Below are 21,110 nucleotides of genomic sequence, written 5' to 3'. Positions count from 1 at the left end.
AAAATTTCACACCATCCAAGCAAGCTTAGTCATAGATATGCTCCTAGATTTGCAATAATCAAATTAACATTCCAGTAGCCCTGACATAGATTATTTGTAGACTCTTTTTGAACCTATAATAGACAAATTAGAGGACTGCTAAAATATTTTGTTTCTGAGAATATGGAAGATAGTCTTCATATGGTTAGATGTAGCACCAATGGGCTTGGAATCACCTTTGAAATTGGTTGTCTGAGCAGATTGGTTTTGAACGGCAACCTTCTCAGACACTGGCCACAGAGACAATAGATTAGGGCTAATAGAATCATCCTGATGTTTCCAGTGATCTTGAACTTGTTTATCACATGCCAAATCATGGCAAAGGGGAGGAATGCATAAAGATTTTGATTGATCAGTCTTGTAATGGCATCTATAAATGGTGGGGATGCATGAAGATCTAGAATGGCCAGTCTTTTAATAGGGCACCTACCTTCTATGCTAAAGGATCTGGAACAGGTGAACATAACTATATTTTTCTTCAGTGACATTGCAAACATGTCTACATTCAGGTGACCCCACTATTTCCAGATTTCTAGACATACTGACAGATGTAGCAACCCTTTGTTTGGAAAAACTTGACTCTGTGCTTAGCTGATCTGCTAAAATGTTTGATATTCCCAGAATAAACCGAGAATGAAGGATTATTCCTCTCATATTTGTTCGAGATTAACAGCACCTCTGTGATTCTTGATGTAGGCTAGTGCCATCGTATTGGCTACAAACACTGACATGGTATTCCCTACCAATACTGGTTCCTGATCCTGAAGAGTTTTGAATACTGCTAGAAGCTCTTGGTAATTAATTTGCAGAGTTGAATCCTGTGAGGTCCATTTCCCTGACATATGTAAATGTTTATCCCAACTTTCCTGTGAAAAAACTCCTTGAGCTACTGGTAACTGCTTGCTGTCATCCCATTACCTCAGAACTTGAAGTAGGTTTTTCATCAATGTAGATTTAGGAGAGACTGGGAAAACCTTCATCCTTAGACATCACATCGTAATGAATTTGTTTACAGAAACCATAGTCCCTAGCAGTCTCATCCACATTTGAACTGACATAGGCCTCAATATTTTTAACTTATACAACAAAAGAAGAAAGGACTGAATCCAAAGATAAAATTGAAAAAGGGGCTGTTGCTGTTATTCCCAAAAATAGAATATTCTGAGTCAGAACTATTTGATACTTCTTAAAATTGGAAATTTTCAAATTGACCAGGATTCCCCAAAGATCCAGTAACCTGAGCAATCACACTTATAGAATCTGAATTCTTTCCAACGAATTGCTCAAATATAGCCAATCGTCTAGGTATAAAAGTACTCTTATTCCCAAAATTCTTAACCATATCGAGGTAGGGGCCATCATCCTGGTGAACGTGATGGGCTGTCCTGAAATCAAAATATAGCACCTGAATTAATAACCTTTGATCCATTAATAAAATGAAGAAATTTCTTTAACAGGTTTATCAGAATGAGAAAATATGCATCTAAGAGGTCTATTGAAAACATCCAATCTTTTTTCATTATCGCCTCCCGAACTGTCGAGGGTGTTTCCGTCAAAAACTTTGTGAGAACTGAAAACTTGTTGGGGGTCAAAACATCTAGAACTAGTCCCCAATGCCTTGAAGCTTTGGAAACCAGGAATAACATGTAAATTTCCAGAGCAGGGTTTAAGACCTCTTCTATGACATATTTCTCTACAAAGTTCACAATTTCTTGTTGCAAAATCTGACCCTTTGCTGTATTTGTAAGATGATTGAAAGGTTGAACTGGCTCCTTGAATATTGGAGAATCTGAAGTTATAAGAATCTAGTAACCTTCTTTGACTACAGGTAGTACAAGAAGACTTTCCTAACCGTGAGGAAGTGAGAAGTTCTTCCTTCTGGAATTCTCTGGAAGGACTGTCCTACCATTCATCGATAAGATCTTCAAGTCCATTTGTCACCTCTTCTGGAATGTCTACGAGAGAGGAATCCTGATGTTCTACCTCTGGTATGAAAGGAACTCCTTGGCAACGACTTTAAGGAGTTTGAAGCAGTTGGCTTATAGGCAGAAATTTGGGTATTCTTGGAAAAAGACTTCAAAGCATCAGTTTGAATTCTGGTATCTAACTGAGAACGACTACTTTATAATTTTTTTCCTTAAAACTGGCCCAAAAATAGAAGAAATTAAAGAAAAATTTGTGCTTCAGAGTCTGTCCCCACCATTATCTGTTCATCTCAATTAATCACAAAACACAGAAAGGCTGATTACTGGAAAGAGAACAAATGCCCGGTATCGTAAAAAGCTGTCAAAACAAACTATGGTACTTAACATTGGTAAAGGTGAAGTAGTAGCGTCAGTCATGATGAATTAAAGCCAAAAACGGGAAAAAACACCAAGAGCACAAACAAAAACGACTAAGCGAGCAAGTCCAAAACAGAAGGATGTTCTAGAGGGCGCTCGTGTTAGGTGTCGGTGGCGTGGTCCAAGTGTGGTTTCTAGGGCCTCTGTTACGGCTCTTCCCTTTGATGAAGGAATTATCTAAATGGAAGACAGCCTGTGAATAGTGGTTTTTCACACGCCCCTGCTGTATACACGACACCCACAAGGTGCTCGCGCGAGGGTAGTAACCTCTGCATTCCGTGCTTTTATCTTTCTCTGGTATATTTGGAAGATTTATATCAGAAAAGTGTAAAGAAGGACCTTTTCACCGGCCGTCACAGGTCGACCCAGAAAAAGTCTTGTAAGTCTTATTCCCCTTGAAAACTAACAAAAACCAGAATTATCAGCCCTTCTTTTGTATTTGAGGCAACAATTTAAAGATTCTATTCAAAACAAAATGGGAGAACTAAGGGGTATAATTAGTCTTGAAATTTTCTGTTTTTAAATCAGCATCAGAACTTACCTTAAGCAACTTATTAGGGTATTTCTCAGCAAAAAGGTTATGTAACATTTGAAGGGGAGGTATCTCATCGCATAAGGGGTCTTCCTCTGTGTTTTCTTCATCCTCATCTTCCTGAAGAAAAACATAAGCCAAGATGTTATTTACTGCCTTTCTCTTTTGTTTACAACTACTATGGGAGCCACTGCATATTTATTATTAAGGGACTGGTTTCTGCAGTAGAAGTACTAGCGCTTACTTTTACCTCGCTAAAGTTAACCCTTGATGAGCAAGTGTCCGAGCGTGCAAGCGAACAAAGCTCACTGTAATCTGAAACATAGTGCAAGAGATCAACTTTACCTGATATTCTTCAGCAACTCTAAAAGCCACGCCATCCACATATGAAATATGAGGTTGCTTAAGAGCGGTTACTTAAAGTGGGTAGAGGGATACAGTATTAGGATCCAGACTACCCTGTCTTCTGCCTCGCAGTCTAGTTTTCTAAAAGAGTGATTAGGATTGTAGGAATGCAAGGGTTTAGTTGCAGAAGGGTCTAAAGTAAATAAAGAATTTGTGTTTCTGTGAGAGGATCTCAACTATGTAAGGCACGATGAACCATGAGAACCCTTACTGAATGGAACACTATAATAACTAAACCTGTCTTAGGAAGCCAGATTAGAGTTAGAAACCAGGAAGGTATGATCAGAATTACCACCTATATGTGAAAACGTCTTGGCCCTGTATGATTTAATAAAGGAAGCTAAATAAGTGAAGCTCTTTTTGAACCTCATCACCATAAAAAATAGGCTAGTTAAGTGCTGTATTAGAGGATGGTACTGGCGTTTCATTATCATTATCATTCCTGCTATAATCAACTAGCCTATATCTTCTCTGGATTTCCCCTGAATTAAAAATAAGATTCCTTTTATACTTTCAACCCTTTAATATAATCGGGAGCCATTGAACCATATGTTTCCATCAAAGGAACAGTGAGGCAAGAGCACTGATCACAACAGTTATTTGAAACACAGCAATATCCCTGATACAAGAAACAAAAAGAATGCAAATTATGGTCACACAGAAACAATACCCTTGAATAATCTATGATGTAATTGCCAACCTATCCAAAGGAAGACATCTTGATATGCAGTAAAACTTCTAACAGTGTGAAGGACAGAGTGTATCAAACTGATGCAACAGAGAGACTGAAATAAAGAGCATCTGATGAGCAAACTCTGGCTGGTTTGTTTTTTGCCATTAACCGCTGGAATGTCTCATTATTTCATTATTTAACTAGAGGCATGTGTTTATTGAAAAGAAAGATAGGAATTTTTTTTAAATCTGTGGGTAAATATCGATAAAACCAGCTTCCCGAGAAGAAGTAATATGAACGTCAAGGGGAGGTTCATAGAATTAATATGAAATGTTATGCAGAACTGTTTATATGGTGATGTATGTGAAACTTTGTGCATGATTGTTATACAACATATGAACTCTGCATTTATCATTTAATTACAGGTGTGTTATGAATGTATTACATTTCAGTATTTAGTAGCATTAAATTATCCTACTTTTAACATAATCTACAGTTATGACATACTTATTTCAAAAGTATCATACTAGTAAAAAAAAATCATACTTTCAGGCAATATGCAAGAAAATTAGTGAATTAAAACAGTGTTAAAACTTCATGCTATATTTTTTATTGCAGGAGATATGTATTTGTCTTTTTTAAACTCTTTTTCTACTACAGGTTCACCAGTATGGAAGCCTCGTGATACCTTCGCCCAGTCAGGTGGCAGCTCTAGTGGAGTTGGTGCAGGAGGTGCTGGCCAGCGAGGAGAGTCCCTAACACTTCCTCGTGCGGGAAAAGCCAGCGGGCGTGAGGATCACTTCCTGGTGTATGAAGAATATGGCGGAAACATATACATGAGTAGCAAAAAGGATTCAGGTTCTACTAGAACGTTACATTGTTGAGGCAACGCTGCCCCTGCCCTTCTCTGCTACTAACAGAGCTGCCTGTCAACTCTATGTAACAGTACAGTACTACTAACTAAGCTGCTCACCACTAAAAGTCTGCTTGAACTTCCCTTAACACTAACAGCATCCTCCTGCTCACACCCACTATGAAGTCCTCCTCGCACGGAAATATTCATCCTCAGCATGTCACTGATTCCAGTTAGTTTTACATTAATTTCTTGACCTTTTGTGATAGAATATAGGAAAAAAAGCTTCAAGTAGCGAAAGAAAAAAGGATCTTAGTGTGATCCTGACACCCTGTGTTTATTTGTGATCTCCCTTGATGAATATTCAGACATTCCATGGCGGTGATTTTAACTAAAAATACTTGTGTGACCACAAGCAGTCATCGTTACAGTTAGTTCGAAAGACACTAAATATACACGTGGTTATAATAAATTTTTTAGACTCCTGTAACAAGTACTGTAGAATAAATTAATTTCCAGTGGTGCTCATGCATTTACAACTGTATAGTGAAAAAGAAGTTTAAAATTCACCACAAAGACTACATTATTTGCATTATTTTACAATGTGTCATACTAGGATCTAGTGCACATGATGGTTTCTTTGCTATTTGAACATGTGCTTTTTCTGGATCCTAGAACTGTTGGATGCTTTGATTTAATCATCTCCACTACAATGAAATTGATGAATTGTAAAGTGATCACACGTCTAACCACCGCTCCAGCTTCAGTACAGATTTTAACCTTAGGTACAAGAAGATTAGATATTGAAGGATTATTTCTGCGGGTATGAAAAGTTTTCATTGTTGCTATTGAATTTGTTGCTTGTACATATTTTATGTGTAAGGCAATCAGAACCTAAAAAGGAGATTTGCTGTATGTTTAAGACAAGAATTTCTAGTTTGAAGAATTTAATTTACTAGGATAAAAGATAAAAGATGCAGGTGAATGATGCTTAGAATAAACTGGTATCAACTTTGATAAAAGTTATATAATGTTTTATACATATATACAGAAAATGTTAACCCATACCATCTTCCATCTACCATTGTTGCAGAATTGTGGAAAGAAAACAGATTTCAAGTCGCATACGTGGCTCAATACTTTAATCTCATATCAAATATTATGGTGACTTTTATACAAACTTGTAGTACAGTATATGAAGTATTTTAAAAAAAAGGTAACTCAAAATATAATTTTTTTATATAATAATGCAAAGCTTTCAAATCTTAAAAGTTTGAACTTCAGTTATGAAACAATTCTTTAAGTAGTCAAAGGGTTCTTCGAACCACAGAATTCAGTGAAACGGACTTGATAAAAAATGATAATGGGGCATTAATGCGTTTAATAAAAGGTAATGACAGCATTTGGTTCATTAGTCATGGCCCATCTGTTCTCTAGCCACAAATATCACCTTCCTCAGACAAATACTGTATTATTAAATATGAATGATGTAGACAAGTTTATATTTTTGGTGGAATGACATGTAGAAAAGAGTAACTTGTAAAAGGATTCTCTAATGTTAAAGCACTGAATATATCTTTTCAAGAGTTTTGTTATATTGAAGTATAATTCATATCTTTTAAGATTTCATGAAAATGGACATTTCTCTTTATATGTGTATAGTTGTATAACACCTTTCATAGCTCTAACATTCAGTGCCAAATAATGTTGCTAGTCAATTCATAGTCAAATAAGCTTATTAGAGCAGTGTCAGCTCCAAATTATTCTTTAAATACATAATGTTTTGTGTTCTTAAGGATAGATTGTAGCAAAAGTGGTTTTGTCTTGCTGATAAAAACATCTGCTAGGCATTCCTTTTGCAATAGCACCTTTTTAATTTTGGATTCTCTTTAATTGCTTCAATGGCAAAATGGTGGACTCCTTGAGCAAGAAGGTTGGCGACAGTGACGTTAATCCACTTAGATGATTTATTTTGATATCCTTGAAAATTGTTCTTAACCAATAAAATCCCCATTGGACTTAAGTCTTTAAACTGTTTAAATGTAAAATTTCAATACATACCCATTTCTCTTGGAAGCCATCCAATTCCCTCCCACTCCTTGAGTCTCCCTGTTACCATTTACTTCTGCTTTGAAATTCCAGGTGCTTTAGATCAACTGAAATTCCTTGCTAAATACCATTGCCCATCAGGAAAGATATTACTGAAATAGTTCCTATGCTCCAAACTACATTCCTCTGGCTTATTACGTAGAAAAATGTTCTCGTTGCTTTATTATTGTATAAAGATTATATTTCTTAATAATAAAGACAAATATTTCTTCAAATTTTCATTAATGGCCATGTAGAAAAAACTCAAAATTTTTCAGCCTTTGCTTTAAAAGTCTTGCAATAGTTTTTCAAGGCAACTTACTTCTTAATTTGGGAACCTTTCAATTTTAGATAGATCTGTCAAAGGTGACCTCAATGACATGTTGCAGGCAGTGTGAGAGGGTATGCCTATTTATAAAAAAAATTTGCACTTTGGCTCTAAACAGGTAAATTTCACATGCTATACATCTGGAAAGATATTGCAGTGGTAAAATGTGTTTAATCTTTTAAAAAAAGGAATAGAAAGTGCAGAATACTTTTCAAGGACACCCTTCTCTATACTTCCCTGTTCACGTCGGGTTCATCATCGGAGTTTTACCTCCATCATATGCTCCATTCAGGAAGTACAGTAATAATAGCACTTTGTGCTGTCCATGACAGTTTTGCCCTCTTTATCATCAATGTAGTTTATTTTTTGAAGAAAGGACATTTCTAATTATATATTAGAACTTCTTTATAAAGAAATGATTATATAGTAGGATAAATTATGTATGATAGAAGACATTCCCGGAGCATAGACGACAGTCTGAGGACACTTTGTACGGCCATTTTATACTCTTCATAAAATAAAGATGATACACTTTATACTGGTATAGGAGCAGGCAGTATATCCAATACGCTTTGTGTTTGCTTTTCTACATATGTGGCTAGAAGCCACCCTCTTGGCACTCTCACATAGCTGCTGGCCCTGGTTTACCCAAGATGACATTAAGACTTGTCATGGACACTACTTGCATAGTGTGATTGCCAAAAATGATTTACAATAATTAAAAGCTGTTGTTGATTTTCACTTGTTACATGTCTTGGTAACGATGGTGTACATTTCTTTTAGTGTTGTTTAGACGTTGTCTAAGTACATTCTACTGGTGAGTGTCCTTTTGACACACATTTTCTGAAAATTATTCCATGACAGACTGGCAGATGGCCACCCTTCTGTAGAGGCACGTACAATCATTATGTGTAGAGCTCCTGGAAACATTGTACTATACCTTGGCTGTCCTTAAAAATGGCTCAATTTCATAAGGTAGAAACATCGAATAGCATAGTATGGGGCCACCTGCCAATCTTCACTCATTGTGATGTCAAAGCTTTTCCCTTTGTGGTAGCTTGGCTATATCACAGAAGAAACATAACATTTTTCCTTCATTTCAGCCCTCACTTTGATGCCCTTTCATGAATATAGAATTAGGCTTCTTATGGCTTTCAATTTCTAACTACTATTCTTGAACTGGTCTAAATTTTATCCATCAGAGTGTTCTAATAAACAAATCAAACTAAAAACTCTAGTGTCAGATGTGTATATTTGTTGGTGATATTGATATATTGTCAAAAGTGAAATATAAACCATGCTTTCTTAAAAGCTCAGGCAATTTGTTTAATAGTGCACTTTGCTTTGATTTATTTAATATCTAGACAGTATTAATGAGAACAACCTTGCAATGCACCATCCTATCAATCTGTGATTGATTGTTTTTGTTTCGGTAATGAGGTAACTCAGAATCTTAAAACCGAATTATTTGGTTTGGTCTCTGCTATTTCTCTTTATTGTATTTGAAAATTTGACCCAGACTCAGCATTTGCTTCCATTAGTAGGCCATTCCCATCCAATACTTATTCCCTTATGATGTGCATACAATTGTCTCAAAAACTTCCTTTATCACTCATCTCAAGACATTCCCTGCATCAGTCAATAATAGTGTCTCACTCTAGCCCTCGCATCAGTCATTGTTCTAAGGTGCTCTAATCTATTGACTACAGTAATTGCAGAGATAAACAAGACTAGTATTTGGAGAAAAGCAGAAAATAACTAGCAATTTCTGAATTTGACACTTCAAGTACTGTTTTGCTGATCTCGAACAATTTCAATTAATTTCAATATGATTTCACATGGGCTTCTATGGTTGTAATTTCAGTTCCAATCTTGAACAAGATTTAAGAACATCTTCACTCCTGAGCTATCGATCAATTCAACTGATATGAGGTGTCCAATTCGTGCTCACTCTTTCATGTTGCTTTGTACACCATGCTGCACTTTTAACTGATTGATGTTACCAAAATAACAAGTCCTCCTGTTCATATCCATGTTTCTGATTCTGTTATAGAATTTTTCTAAGTTTATATTCTTTCTTTGTATTTTTCCTTTACGAGAATCTCACATGGCATTACCATCTTTTGTTCTCAAGATGATACAAAGCTGAATACAGCAACATCATGGGTACAACAGAAAATGCTTTTTTATTTTTTACTTTTGTTATGTCTGGTTCCTTAATTACAATGACCAGTTTGGGACCCTGAATTATGTAAAACTTGAGCTTTTGTTGCCCTAGTGCTTTAAGCTCAAGGTGAAATGTGCGGGGCCTTGAGTGGGTCTCTCAGCAGCAACCAAGACGCTCCAGGGAGGGCTTCAAACAACGCTCAACCCTTCTGTAGGAATACTTCATAAGATATATTTCATTTTCAGACTGCAAGTAATACAATAGTTGCTTACTTGTGAGAATATTTGACTTTATATCTTAGGTGAAGATAAAAAAAAGTTACATTTGAAAGTGTTCAATAATTCATGAAAAGGATTATATTGTATGATAGAAATGTATACAAACTAATGTATTGTGTTAATATTATTAAACTATTTATACAATGCATGACTGTCTTATATCCCTACTAATAATCTCAAGAGGCAAATGCTACCAAGAGCCTTATTTGCTTTCGACTAATGCTTAAATAACTAACAATTATTTACCTGTAGATATAACACATTTGTCTGTAAATAACAGTATGAGCTTTAATGTTTCTGATATTAAGATAATGTCTGCGAACAAAAATGTAACCTTAGTATTGAATGGTAATCTAGCTGTAAAATAAGTTTTATGCTGTACAGTATTTAGAATATACCATACTCTCTGCATGACCTTAAGAAAATTATATGTTAGCCAGATATTTTGATAATCTCAGGTTATATAAATTTCAATGAAAAAAAAATTGAAAAAATTACCAGTTATGATGTTGCCATACACCTAAAATAATAGCTGACTTATATTTTAATATTTCAGTACTGTATTGTATGTTGAAAACTATATACAAATGGATTCAGTGTTATCCTGTGGGAATGAAAATAGATTTTCTGGCCCAATGCCTGGATTTTATCCGTAAATACTATATGGTATTGCCTTGCAGCCTAGATTCCATAAACTCAAATTTATCCATATATTTATTCCACTATTTCCAATAGTTTTTTCATGTTTGTTCATCTCAACTTTAACTTAAGCTTGCTCAAATTTTCAATTGTCATTAAAATACAAATTCTTTGTGCAAGCATTTTAAAAGAACTCAAGTCTCATTCAAATGTCTGTATATATAATAAAAGCCTTCAGAGTTCTAGTCTTGCTACTTTAATGAGACAACTCAATATCTCACTAAACAGAATTCTTAATGCTCACTAGATGGCTGTTCCAGTTAAGATGAAGTGAACATCAAAGCATTAAAAGAATCATACAAGAACATTTTGATTATGATTATAAAGAGAACTCTATTGGTGTATTTGGGACTTGAGTCTAAATATTTAGCAATGGACTAATAAGTTTAAAACTATATGAGAAATGCAAACTTCTGTAGAGAAAAAAAGTTACTACAGGATTAATGACTGAGGCAAAGGAAAGAAAAAGATAATTTAAATTTATTATTTCTATGCCTTTACTCACCTGATATTCATATTGCTTTTGCTTCAGAAGCTTGATTTTATTTACCTTTTCCCATCAATTTTAAAATTTTCTTATTTTTTTTCCCTTCAATAACTGATGCGCCAATGTCGTTTTGAAGTAGAAATAATCCCTTTCCTCTTGATACCACAGGGCAGTGGAGAAGAGGGTGGGCATGTATAGGCACATTAGAGGAGTATAGAAATAAGAAATTTTATTATTAAAATTCTGTTGATTTCCATAAACCTCATCTGATTTTCATATTGATGACTTCCAAACAATACTGGAGGTATCCCACCTCCAGTAGAGTGTGGAAGTCACCAATATAAACATGTGAGGGAAAGAGAGAAAATGAATTGATTAATCTAATTAAAAGCAATATACATGAATTAAGATTTATTAACGGGCTCTAGATTACTTTAGCAAGCTATTTCAAAATATAGTTTGAAATACAGGACTCCAAGTTTTTCAATAAAGCTATTCAAAATAATGGACCGTAGCTTGTCTAATTGATATTCTTTTATCTAAATGATACTTTGATTAATACCAATTCAATTATGAAATTAAAATCCCACATACTAGTAGATAAGAGAATTAAAAATCAACTGATCTCAAAATTAGTTATACCACAGCTTAGAGCTTACCAACCTTCATAAGCAAACCATGATTCTTTAAGATAATGTATAGCAAAAACTGACTTGGTATGCCAATGAGCTGCTGCTAAAACTCTTTCCAAAGAAAGGCTTTTACAAAATTCAAGGGAAAATAGTTGCCGTATTCAATTTACTGTATGTACCTTCACTTTCAAGCCTATCATTAGATTTAAATCTAATTCTTCATGAACTACTATGACGAAACTTCAAAATATTATTGGTATTGAATGATATTGCATATTTGGTCTTAGGGCAAACGGAAACACTGTCATCAGGAACGCAATGGGATCGCCCAACTTTAGCTGATACAGTACCAACCACAAAAAATATTTATAAAGATTCAATTATAACAAAATCTTAAGAGCATGTATGATCTGAAAAGCCAACTCCCAAATTAAATACAATGTTCCTTATGAGCGCTTACTTTAGTGAGAAGGGAGATATAAGGATCTATATTACTTACTGTACTTGGTCTTCTACCTAACCATCTAGATGTCTAATAGAACAACCAGGTATGCGGAACAGCAAAGGTTTAACTGTAAAAGGATCTAATGTACTTAAAAGAATTAGAGGAACAAGTCTGTAAGGCACAGTGAACATTCAGAACCCTTATTGGAGGAACAATACGTAATTATGACCACTAGACCCAACTATGGATGTCAGGCTAGTGCAAGCAATCAGACAGGCAAGTTAGAATTGCCTCCCACAAGCAAAGGCTCGCTGGCCTTCTGAGAATAATAAAGAAATTTAAATAAGTTGAAATCTAAAAAAAAAGCATCCCTGACTTGACAGGTAAGGGAGTATTTACAACTAATCTCTCTGGTCATTATTAACATGGCATGCTTTTTCAGCAGTTATGTAAAAGAACGATATTCTCTATGCAAAAAACTAACAGATTTAGTTGGGAAGATAAACACTTAAAATATAATCTGAAAGGAACATGTATATTTATTTATCCAAAAACAGTGCATTTCCTATGCAAGAATGGTAACAAATCTAGCAGGGAAGCCAATTAAAACTGTAAAAACACTTATAAAACTGCTAGGTAAAGGGATTTAAGAACATTCCCTACTTGATTTTCAACAAAGAGCATCTTAGTCAACCAATGTGCAAAACATGTTTAAGGATTGTCTTTTATGAGGTGTAATGAAGGAGTGAAGATTTGAAAGCAAATTGAAAACTTATACAAGTTCTGAATCTGAAACAACAATATACCAATTGTATCCACCATGAAGTTGATAACAGGGATATAACTGGTCTCGAAAGAGGCTATTTCCAAACATTTTGGAAGAATGATCTTCCAAACCTACCTTACTCAGCTTATTAGGGTATTTATTATTATTATTATTATTACTATCCAAGCTACAACCCTAATTGGAAAAGCAAGATGCTATAAGCCCAGGGGCTCCAATATGGAAAAATAGCCCAGTGAGGAAAGGAAATAAGGAAATAAATAACTGAAGAGAACAAATTAACAATAAATCATTCTAAAAAAGTAATGTCAAAAGAGATATGTCTTATATAAACTATAAAAAGACTCATGTCCGCCTGGTCAACAAAAAAGCATTTGCTCCAACTTTGAACTTTTGAAGTTCTACTGATTCAACAATCCGATTAGGAAGATCATTCCACAACTTGGTAACAGCTGGAATAAAACTTTTAGAGTACTGCGTAGTATTGAGTCTTATGATGGAGAAGGCCTGGCTATTAGAATTAACTGCCTGCCTAGTATTACGAACAGGATAGAATTGTCCAGGGAGATCTGAATGTAAAGGATGGTCACAGTTATGAAAAATCTTATGCAACATGCATAATGAACTAATTGAACGACGGTGCCAGAGATTAATATCTAGATCAGGAATAAGAAATTTAATAGACCGTAAGTTTCTGTCCAACAAATTAAGATGAGAATCAGCAGCTGAAGACCAGACAGGCGAACAATACTCAAAACAAGGTAGAATAAAAGAATTAAAACACTTCTTCAGAATAGATTGATCACCGAATATCTTTGACTTTCTCAATAAGCCAATTTTTTGTGCAATTGAAGAAGACAGACCTTATGTGTTTCTCAAAAGTAAATTTGCTGTCGAGAATTGCACCTAAAATTTTGAAAGAGTCATACAAATTTAAAGAAACATTATCAATACTGAGATCTGGATGTTGAAGAGCTACCGTCCTTGACCTACTTACAATCATACTTTGAGTTTTGTTAGGATTCAACTTCATACCCCATAATTTGCACCATGCACTAATTTTAGCTAAATCTCTATTAAGGGATTCACCAACCCCAGATCTACATTCAGGGGATGGAATTGATGCAAAGAGAGTAGCATCATCTGCATATGCAACAAGCTTATTTTCTAGGCCAAACCACACGTCATGTGTGTATATAGTATGAAAAGTAATGGGCCAAGAACACTACCCTGTGGAACACCGGATATCACATTCCTATACTCACTATGGTGCCCATCAACACCTACTCTTTGAGATCTACTTAAAAAATCAATAAAAATGCTAAGAAACGACCCACCCACTCCCAACTGTTTCAGTTTGAAAACAAGGGCCTGATGATTAACACGATCAAAGGCAGCACTAAAATCAAGGCCAATCATACGAATTTCCCGACCACAATCAAGGGATTTCTGTACTGCATTGGAGATTGTAAGAAGGGCATCACATGCTCCAAGGCCTTTACGAAAACCAAATTGCAAACTAGGGAATAGATGATTACCTTCAGCAAACCTATTAAGACGTTTTGCCAGAAGACGTTCAAAAACTTTAGATAATATGGGAGTTATGGAAATTGGGCGGTAATCAGTGGGACTTGAGCTACCACAAACACATTTACATAGAGGAGTAACATTACCAATTCTCCAACAAGTGCTAAAAGCTCCTCTTCTTGCTAACTTGCGCAAAATAACAACTTTGGAGCTAAGAAATCTGCTGTCTTTATAAAAAACAAAGGAAAAATATCATTTGGGTCTACACCTCCATAAGCATCAAGGTCTATCAACAGAGCTTTAATCTCACGAGATCGAAAAGCTAAACTAGTTAGTTTAGCCTCAGGAAAACAGGAATGAGGAAGTTCAAGTTTTTCATTACTCTGTTTACTGTCAAAAATCAGCCAAAAGGGTTGCCTTTTCCTTTGGACAGTGAGTGACTGAGCCATCTGGTTTAAGTAAAGGAGGAACTGTTGCATCTACACCAAAGAGTGCAGATTTAAGGGTAGACCACCATTTATGTTCCTGAGTTGTACCAGAGAGGGTTTCTTTTATGATTAAATTGTACTCCTTTTCAGTTGAGGCATAAACTCTCTGAGCAAAAGCTCGAAGCTGAGTATAGTTGTTCCAGGTCAAATCTGATCTATTACCCTTCCAAAGGTGATAGGCCTCCTGCTTCTCCAAATAAGCACATCTACAATCATCATTGAACCACGGTTTGTCCTTCATTCGGTACCTTAGCACACGAGAAGGGATACGCCTATCAATTATGTTGACTAGATTCTCATTCAAAGGGACAACAGCAATAAGGCTACCGTACATAAGGTTTGAAAATTAGATAAATCTTAACTTTCAAGGTTGTCTCAATCTTCCTGTATCATAGGTAAAAATCATAGGACAATCAGATGATTTCCCAATTTGTTTACAATTGGAGTCAATTTGGGGATGCTATAAAGCGTGTGGCAGACTCATTTTGTTATATGTACTACTGCCTGCATTTACCCTGGTTGAATTACCCGAGATGAGTTACTGCCTGAGCTTGCAAGTAAACGGAACGCATTGCTTCATTTACAGAAGCAAGGTTTATGAGAATCATATATGCTATGCATTCTACCTATGTAATACGATGCAATTAAGGAGCACTTACTTTAGCGAACAGAGGGATATTAGTTCCCAGAATACCACTCAGTCTTCTGCCTCACAAGTGAGATGTCTAATAGAGTGACTAGGATTGCAGCAAAAGGGTCTAACATAATTAAAGAATTTAAAGTTCTATGAGAGGCTTTCGAATCTGTAATGTGCAGCGAACTTTTGGAACCACTACTGAAAGAAACACTTTGAATAATTGGCTCAACTTGGAGAGCTAGGTTATGTTGACAACGTGTTGGGTAATGGTTGATTATGTGAATTGTCTAAAGGTAGAGGCTTGCCATTATCGTTGTCATCCCCGCTGCAATCAACTAGCCTAGTCTTCTTGGCTTTTCCCCTGAACTAACAGCAAATTTCCTTTAGAGCTTTGTTTAAATATATTTGAAGTTGATAGTATTTATATAATGGAGGTAGTATAAAATGGATTTTGAGCGAAGCGAAAAATCTATTTTTGGGCGAGATGGCCGTGTTGTCGTGATGGAAGTTCCTTAAAGTAGCTTCCTAAGGGATATATGTACTACAGTGATATTCCCAGAGAATTTTACCTTTAGGTATCCAGAATTCTAACTCCTGGCGCGAATATCCTTAAAATTTCTCCAAAGGATATCGCATAATATCAGCGGACGCATTCTTGACACGCCTCCATAGTAATCTGCACCCCAAACAGCGTTTTGGCCTCGAGGAGGATGTGGCAAAAGGGAGCCGTCCAAAGGCTCTCCCCGCTCTCGTAATACTATTGGGAATACAACAGCGCCATTCCCACGACGGCGGACATTCCTTGTAGCATTGAGTGTGGTGTTACAGATACAGTACCACGGGAGGGATACTGTGAAGATCTTTTCTTTTAGAAGAGATGGGTGGGTCCATCAGGATGACATGGCCATCTCACCCAAAAATCCGTTTTTTGGGCTCAAGCCATGTCGTCGTGATGGAAGCATACCAGAGCATTAGTGTATCTGTGGATTTTTAATCAGTGCCTTAACCTTATCATAACCAATGTTAGTGCTTCCTGCCTCCTACAGGGAAGAGTCATTCTAGACAGTAGAAAAGGGATCTGGAGGTTAACATACATAGTATGACCAAACATAAGTACACACTGAATATACATATAGTCTCATAGTTGTATATTTGCTAAAATAACATCAGTGTCTCTTATATCTTTTATTTGATGCATACAAATATATGAAGGATACTTACTTTGGTAAGTTGAAGAACTCTGGCATGTATACATACAATTGTCTGGCGAAGGTGGACGCACTACATTCTAATAGACATTTATTACTAATAAATGACTAAAAGATGTTCAGTTAAACGAATGTAGTATGACAATGGGATTATACCTGTAACAAGTATAGAGACTATATTTCCTTCCTTTAGGAAGAAATGATGAATGCCACTCTCAAACTGAAGAAAATTATAAAACAAATTCTCTTCATAATTCCTGTACTGGTTACTTCTATCTGCACTGTGTACTTCGTACACCGGCACTAGTGCTATCTGTATAATTCCACACCTGGGATTTTGAACAGAGCCAGTGTTATCATGGTAACACTTGATTAAAAGAAGTTACACCTAAGAAGGGTGGCCTCTTCTCCCTTTAATTGACAGTCCCAGTCAATTAGCTGTTCATCGTAGAATTAGACGGCAGGTTAAATATTCTACCTGGTGTCACCACATATTGCTTCAGAACATGGATTTGTCTAGCATAATGTATGTAGAACACTCTGGATGATTCTCATCCGTTACATGTGCAAGGACATGTGAGGTCCCAAACCAAAAACTGTTTACTACAGTAATTAGGGGGCAGGTTTTAATACACTACCTGCCGCCACTACGAAGTGTTTCAGTTCATGCACTTGTTTTGCATAGAGTTTGTAAAACACTCTGGATGATTTCCATCCAGTGTATGAACGAAGACGCTCAAAGTCCATATACTGAAAGAAGTTCAGTGATGAAGCAATCTTTCTCGGATCATGACCTGCGGGAGTACTGTCAGGATCCGCTCTACTAATAAAGTAGGTGAGCTTCGCCCTCAGTTGTTTTAGGATAAATTTGATCCAGAGGTTTCTCCTTTAAAGAGCTGTCCTCCCCTGAAGTCTGAAGTTCTATGAAGATAGACCTTTAGACACTCTACCTGACATAGAGACATCTTCCTTCAGAGGACAGATTCTCCAGGGACCCCACCTTTTGGTGGGTAGCTCATTCTTAGCGAGAAAGGATGGATCAGGGAAGAGATTCAGTTCTCCTGTTTCTGAGAACTGAATGTGGCCCTCATCCCTAGACGGGGCCACTATTTCACTAACTCTAGCCCCTGAGGCTATAGCGAACAGAAAAATAACCTTTTGGGTTAGATCCTTAAGCGAACAATCTTCATTGTTCAAGGATGAGGCATAATGTAGGACCTTGTCCAAAGACCAAGAGATGGGCTTTGGAGGTGCAGCAGGCCTAAGCCTCGCACATGCCTTCGGGATCTTATTAAAGATCTCGTTCGCCAAGTCTACTTGAAAGGCATATAGAAGAGGTCTAGTCAAGGCTGACTTGCACGTAGTTATCGTGTTGGCCGCCAAATCCTGGTTATGAAGATGGATAAAGAAGGACATGCAGAAGTTCATTGAAATCTCTCTCGGTCCTTTTGCTTTTACGAAAGCAACCCACTTTTTCCATGATGACTCATATTGTCTTCTAGTTGACTTAGACTTTTATTCCTCTAAGAATTCTATATTGCCTTTTGAGATCCCAAATCTTTTCTTAACCGCTAGGGCAAGAAAATCATGCAATGAAGGGTTTGGGTTCCCTATAATAAATTGAAGGCAACTAATCTCTGAACCTTCTGGAGTTGTCCCGCCTGGAAGGATCTCAGCATGTTGAGGACTCTCAGCAGGTAACTGGACGGGATGAACTGGAAATCCTAAGTCTATCCCTTCCATTTCAGAGACAAGATGTTTATCATCTAAATTACAGGATCCTCGTATGGGGCTACATATCAAGGTAGTTCCTTGACAGCGCTCGTAATGAAGAGGTCGGATTGCAGTTCGGGGACTTGTTCCCATCTTAGAGAGAATAGGTCTGCGTCCGTGGACCATTCTAACTCTATCGGACTGAGCCTGAGTAGAGCATCCGCTATCACATTGCGGATTGGTTGTATGTGAACTGCTGATGGCTAACTACACTTAAACTGTATGAGACGTTTCCTAGCATCGTCGATTGCAGCGTCTCGTTATCGCTTTGGAGACCCAGATCAGCTGTAGACAATCTGATCTGCTTTGGAAAGAGTTTCCCTGCTCATGACTGGACCAACATGGTCTTGGGATTTTCGGGCTTTGACCTTTGTTAGGGAAGCGATTAAGGAAGGACCGCTACCAGTCTTTTTAGGCCTCTTCGAGCGTTTGATGCTTGTTTTTTCCAGGTTCCCAGCGCATCTTGCTGCCGTGCTCTTAGCACAGGGCCTACCTTTATTGCGAACTGGAGAGAGAACAGGGTTCCTCCCAGATCTCGTTTTGGGAATCTGAAATTTATCTTTCATCCACCATGTTCCGGGGACCGGATCATTTCTTCGGATGTTCATAGACCAGCCACCTTGGGTGCTGCCCATCCCAGCCTCTTGTCCAGGAACAATGTTGCCTGAACCTTTCTTAGGCTTAAATATTGCATGACTGTGTCTGCCAATTTCATGAAGGCAGCTAAGACACTGTCTAGTCTGACGAGTATCTTCCCTAGGAAGTACGTTACTTTGTGTAACCTGAATCTTAGATAGGAGGGGAAAGGGCAATTGACTGGAAGCTGCCAATAGACGACTTTCAGGTCTGGTAAGACTATAGGCACCCTTTTCTGCAGCGGGGTCCTTATGTTCAGGATGATAAACCTCCAGGACTCGTTGTTCCATTTGGACTTGAGTGGCGATAAGTCCTGAATGACTGAATTTTCTTGAGTCCTTCTCGTAAACACACAACGGCCTTCCCTGGAATTCGGTGGACTAAAGTTTCCTTACCACCTGTATGCTCTAGAGCTCTCAGGTAAACTCCTCCAGGAGGGTTTTGGATAATCGGAGGAGTAGAGGAAATGGTGGTAGAGATATCTCCACCTCTCAACTTAGTCCCATCTTTATTAGGCCATTGACCCAATGATCGAAGGTCCAGCGATCCTAAAGGAATCTCCCTCCTACTAGAAGCATTCCTATGCTTCAACTGATCAGTAGGAATCTTTTTTCGACCATCTGTCTGTGATGTCTCGGTCACTACAACTGTGGATCGTTGTTGAACCGCTCGAAATGGATGTTCCTTGACTACCTCATCAGGAAAGAGGTCTTTACCCCAGATGTTGGAAGATATTAGCTTTCTTGTATAGTGTTTCGCTGTTGCGTTAGCTTACACAAACTCCCTACATGATCTTCTAGCCTTTATAAAGGCATAAAGGTCTTTTACCAAAGTAGCCATATGAATTTTGGCTAAAACCTTAAGCATGTCTGGGGTATCTTGATGAGCCGAACAGAACTCTATGTAGTTCTGTAGAGATAAGGAGGCTGCAAGTCTCTCCTTTGTTTCTCATTCGCCTGTAAGAGAAAATCAGATAATTTTGGAAGATTTTCCTTAATGTCGACTGGCGATATCCGCCTCAAGTCTTCCTACTGAAAAGGTGAAATGGCCCTCCTTCCAGTTCTTCTCCTGTCTGGGAAATGCTAGTGACAGAGGCTCGCACTCTGAGTGTAGGACACTGTTTACCTGTCTCTACTGCCTCAGTGACATATTTGAAAGCCTTCTCCGTACAGGGGGATGAAATTGAAGCAGGAGCAAGGAAAGAAGAGTGCTTGTTACCCGGTGTGGATACCTTCGACACCGAGTAACCCGCCTTTTCTATGCAGCTTGATAGGATAGCCTGTGCTTTATCATTGCCAAGAATCATAACCTCCTTTGATTCTGTTCCTTTTCCTGATGTTGGTTCAACCTTCAGTCTAATGAAACAGTTCGGGAAAGCGTCAAAGCTTGGCCAGAACTGGATTTTGTCCAAAGGAACAGCACCCATCTTCTCCGAGATGTAGAGTTTGCCATTTAAAATCGGCATTAGCTCTGCAAACCTCCAGGGATTGGTTGTGGAGCATGTCAGAAGGTCTTGATCTACGAGTCTTTGGTACGACCCTTTAGGAGCGACAAGTGGAGCTTTGCCAAGCTCAACCTTGCATTTCGCTTCCTGCTTTGTGCTCTGTTCGCACAAATTTTCTACTAGATTCTTGACTTGGGCCCATAACTGGTTCATTCCATCTAAAAGAGGGATAGAAGGCGGAGATATCGATGTCGTTGGCTCATGAGCCTGTTGGGACGGAGGCAATTCCAACCCGACATTCTCCCCTTCTTCCCGTGGGCGCTTTTTGCCCTCCTTCCCGAAGGTTATCTGGCCATCGGGAAACGTACCTCGTGTCTGGGGTACCACTATTTCCTTACTTGCTGTTGGAAATAGTAACCTACGCATCTTGTCATTAGGCAGGTAAGGTCCCGGAGAGATTTTCTGAAAGCCTCTCACCCAGTTGCATATTTTGAAACGAGCTGCATCCCTAGTTTCCACCGACTTGGGATTCTTGAAACCTTCGGACAATAGGGCCCGACATACTTTGCAGGCCTGCGGGTTCCAATACTGCAGGTGACCGGAAATAAGATTGCAGGGGGCATGAAACCTGCATGCATTATGTCC

At 37.6% G+C, this 21,110-nt stretch overlaps 1 protein-coding gene and 1 long non-coding RNA gene across 6 annotated transcripts in view; one reads left to right on the top strand and one right to left on the bottom strand.

Moving 5' to 3' along the window:
- LOC137648870 (uncharacterized) overlaps positions 1-21,110 on the bottom strand; it is a 215,145-nt gene that overhangs the window by 13,065 nt on the left and 180,970 nt on the right. For both annotated transcript variants that reach the window (XR_011045739.1, XR_011045740.1), the window contains exon 2: positions 2,923-3,033. This is a non-coding gene — a long non-coding RNA (uncharacterized lncRNA). The remainder of the gene's footprint in view (positions 1-2,922; positions 3,034-21,110) is intronic.
- The window catches only part of sif (still life), a 1,404,800-nt gene that overhangs the window by 1,342,509 nt on the left and 41,181 nt on the right, over positions 1-21,110 (top strand). For all 4 annotated transcript variants that reach the window (XM_068381983.1, XM_068381997.1, XM_068381990.1 and 1 more), the window contains one exon: positions 4,652-4,849. In XM_068381983.1, the coding sequence (XP_068238084.1) occupies positions 4,652-4,849 (198 nt within the window). The remainder of the gene's footprint in view (positions 1-4,651; positions 4,850-21,110) is intronic.

The sequence above is a fragment of the Palaemon carinicauda genome, chromosome 1, assembly GCF_036898095.1.
Source record: "Palaemon carinicauda isolate YSFRI2023 chromosome 1, ASM3689809v2, whole genome shotgun sequence".
Classification (NCBI taxonomy): Eukaryota; Metazoa; Arthropoda; class Malacostraca; order Decapoda; family Palaemonidae; genus Palaemon; species Palaemon carinicauda.
The sequence above is the reverse complement of the archived record's forward strand: the minus strand, read 5'-3'. Positions and strand labels throughout refer to the sequence as shown.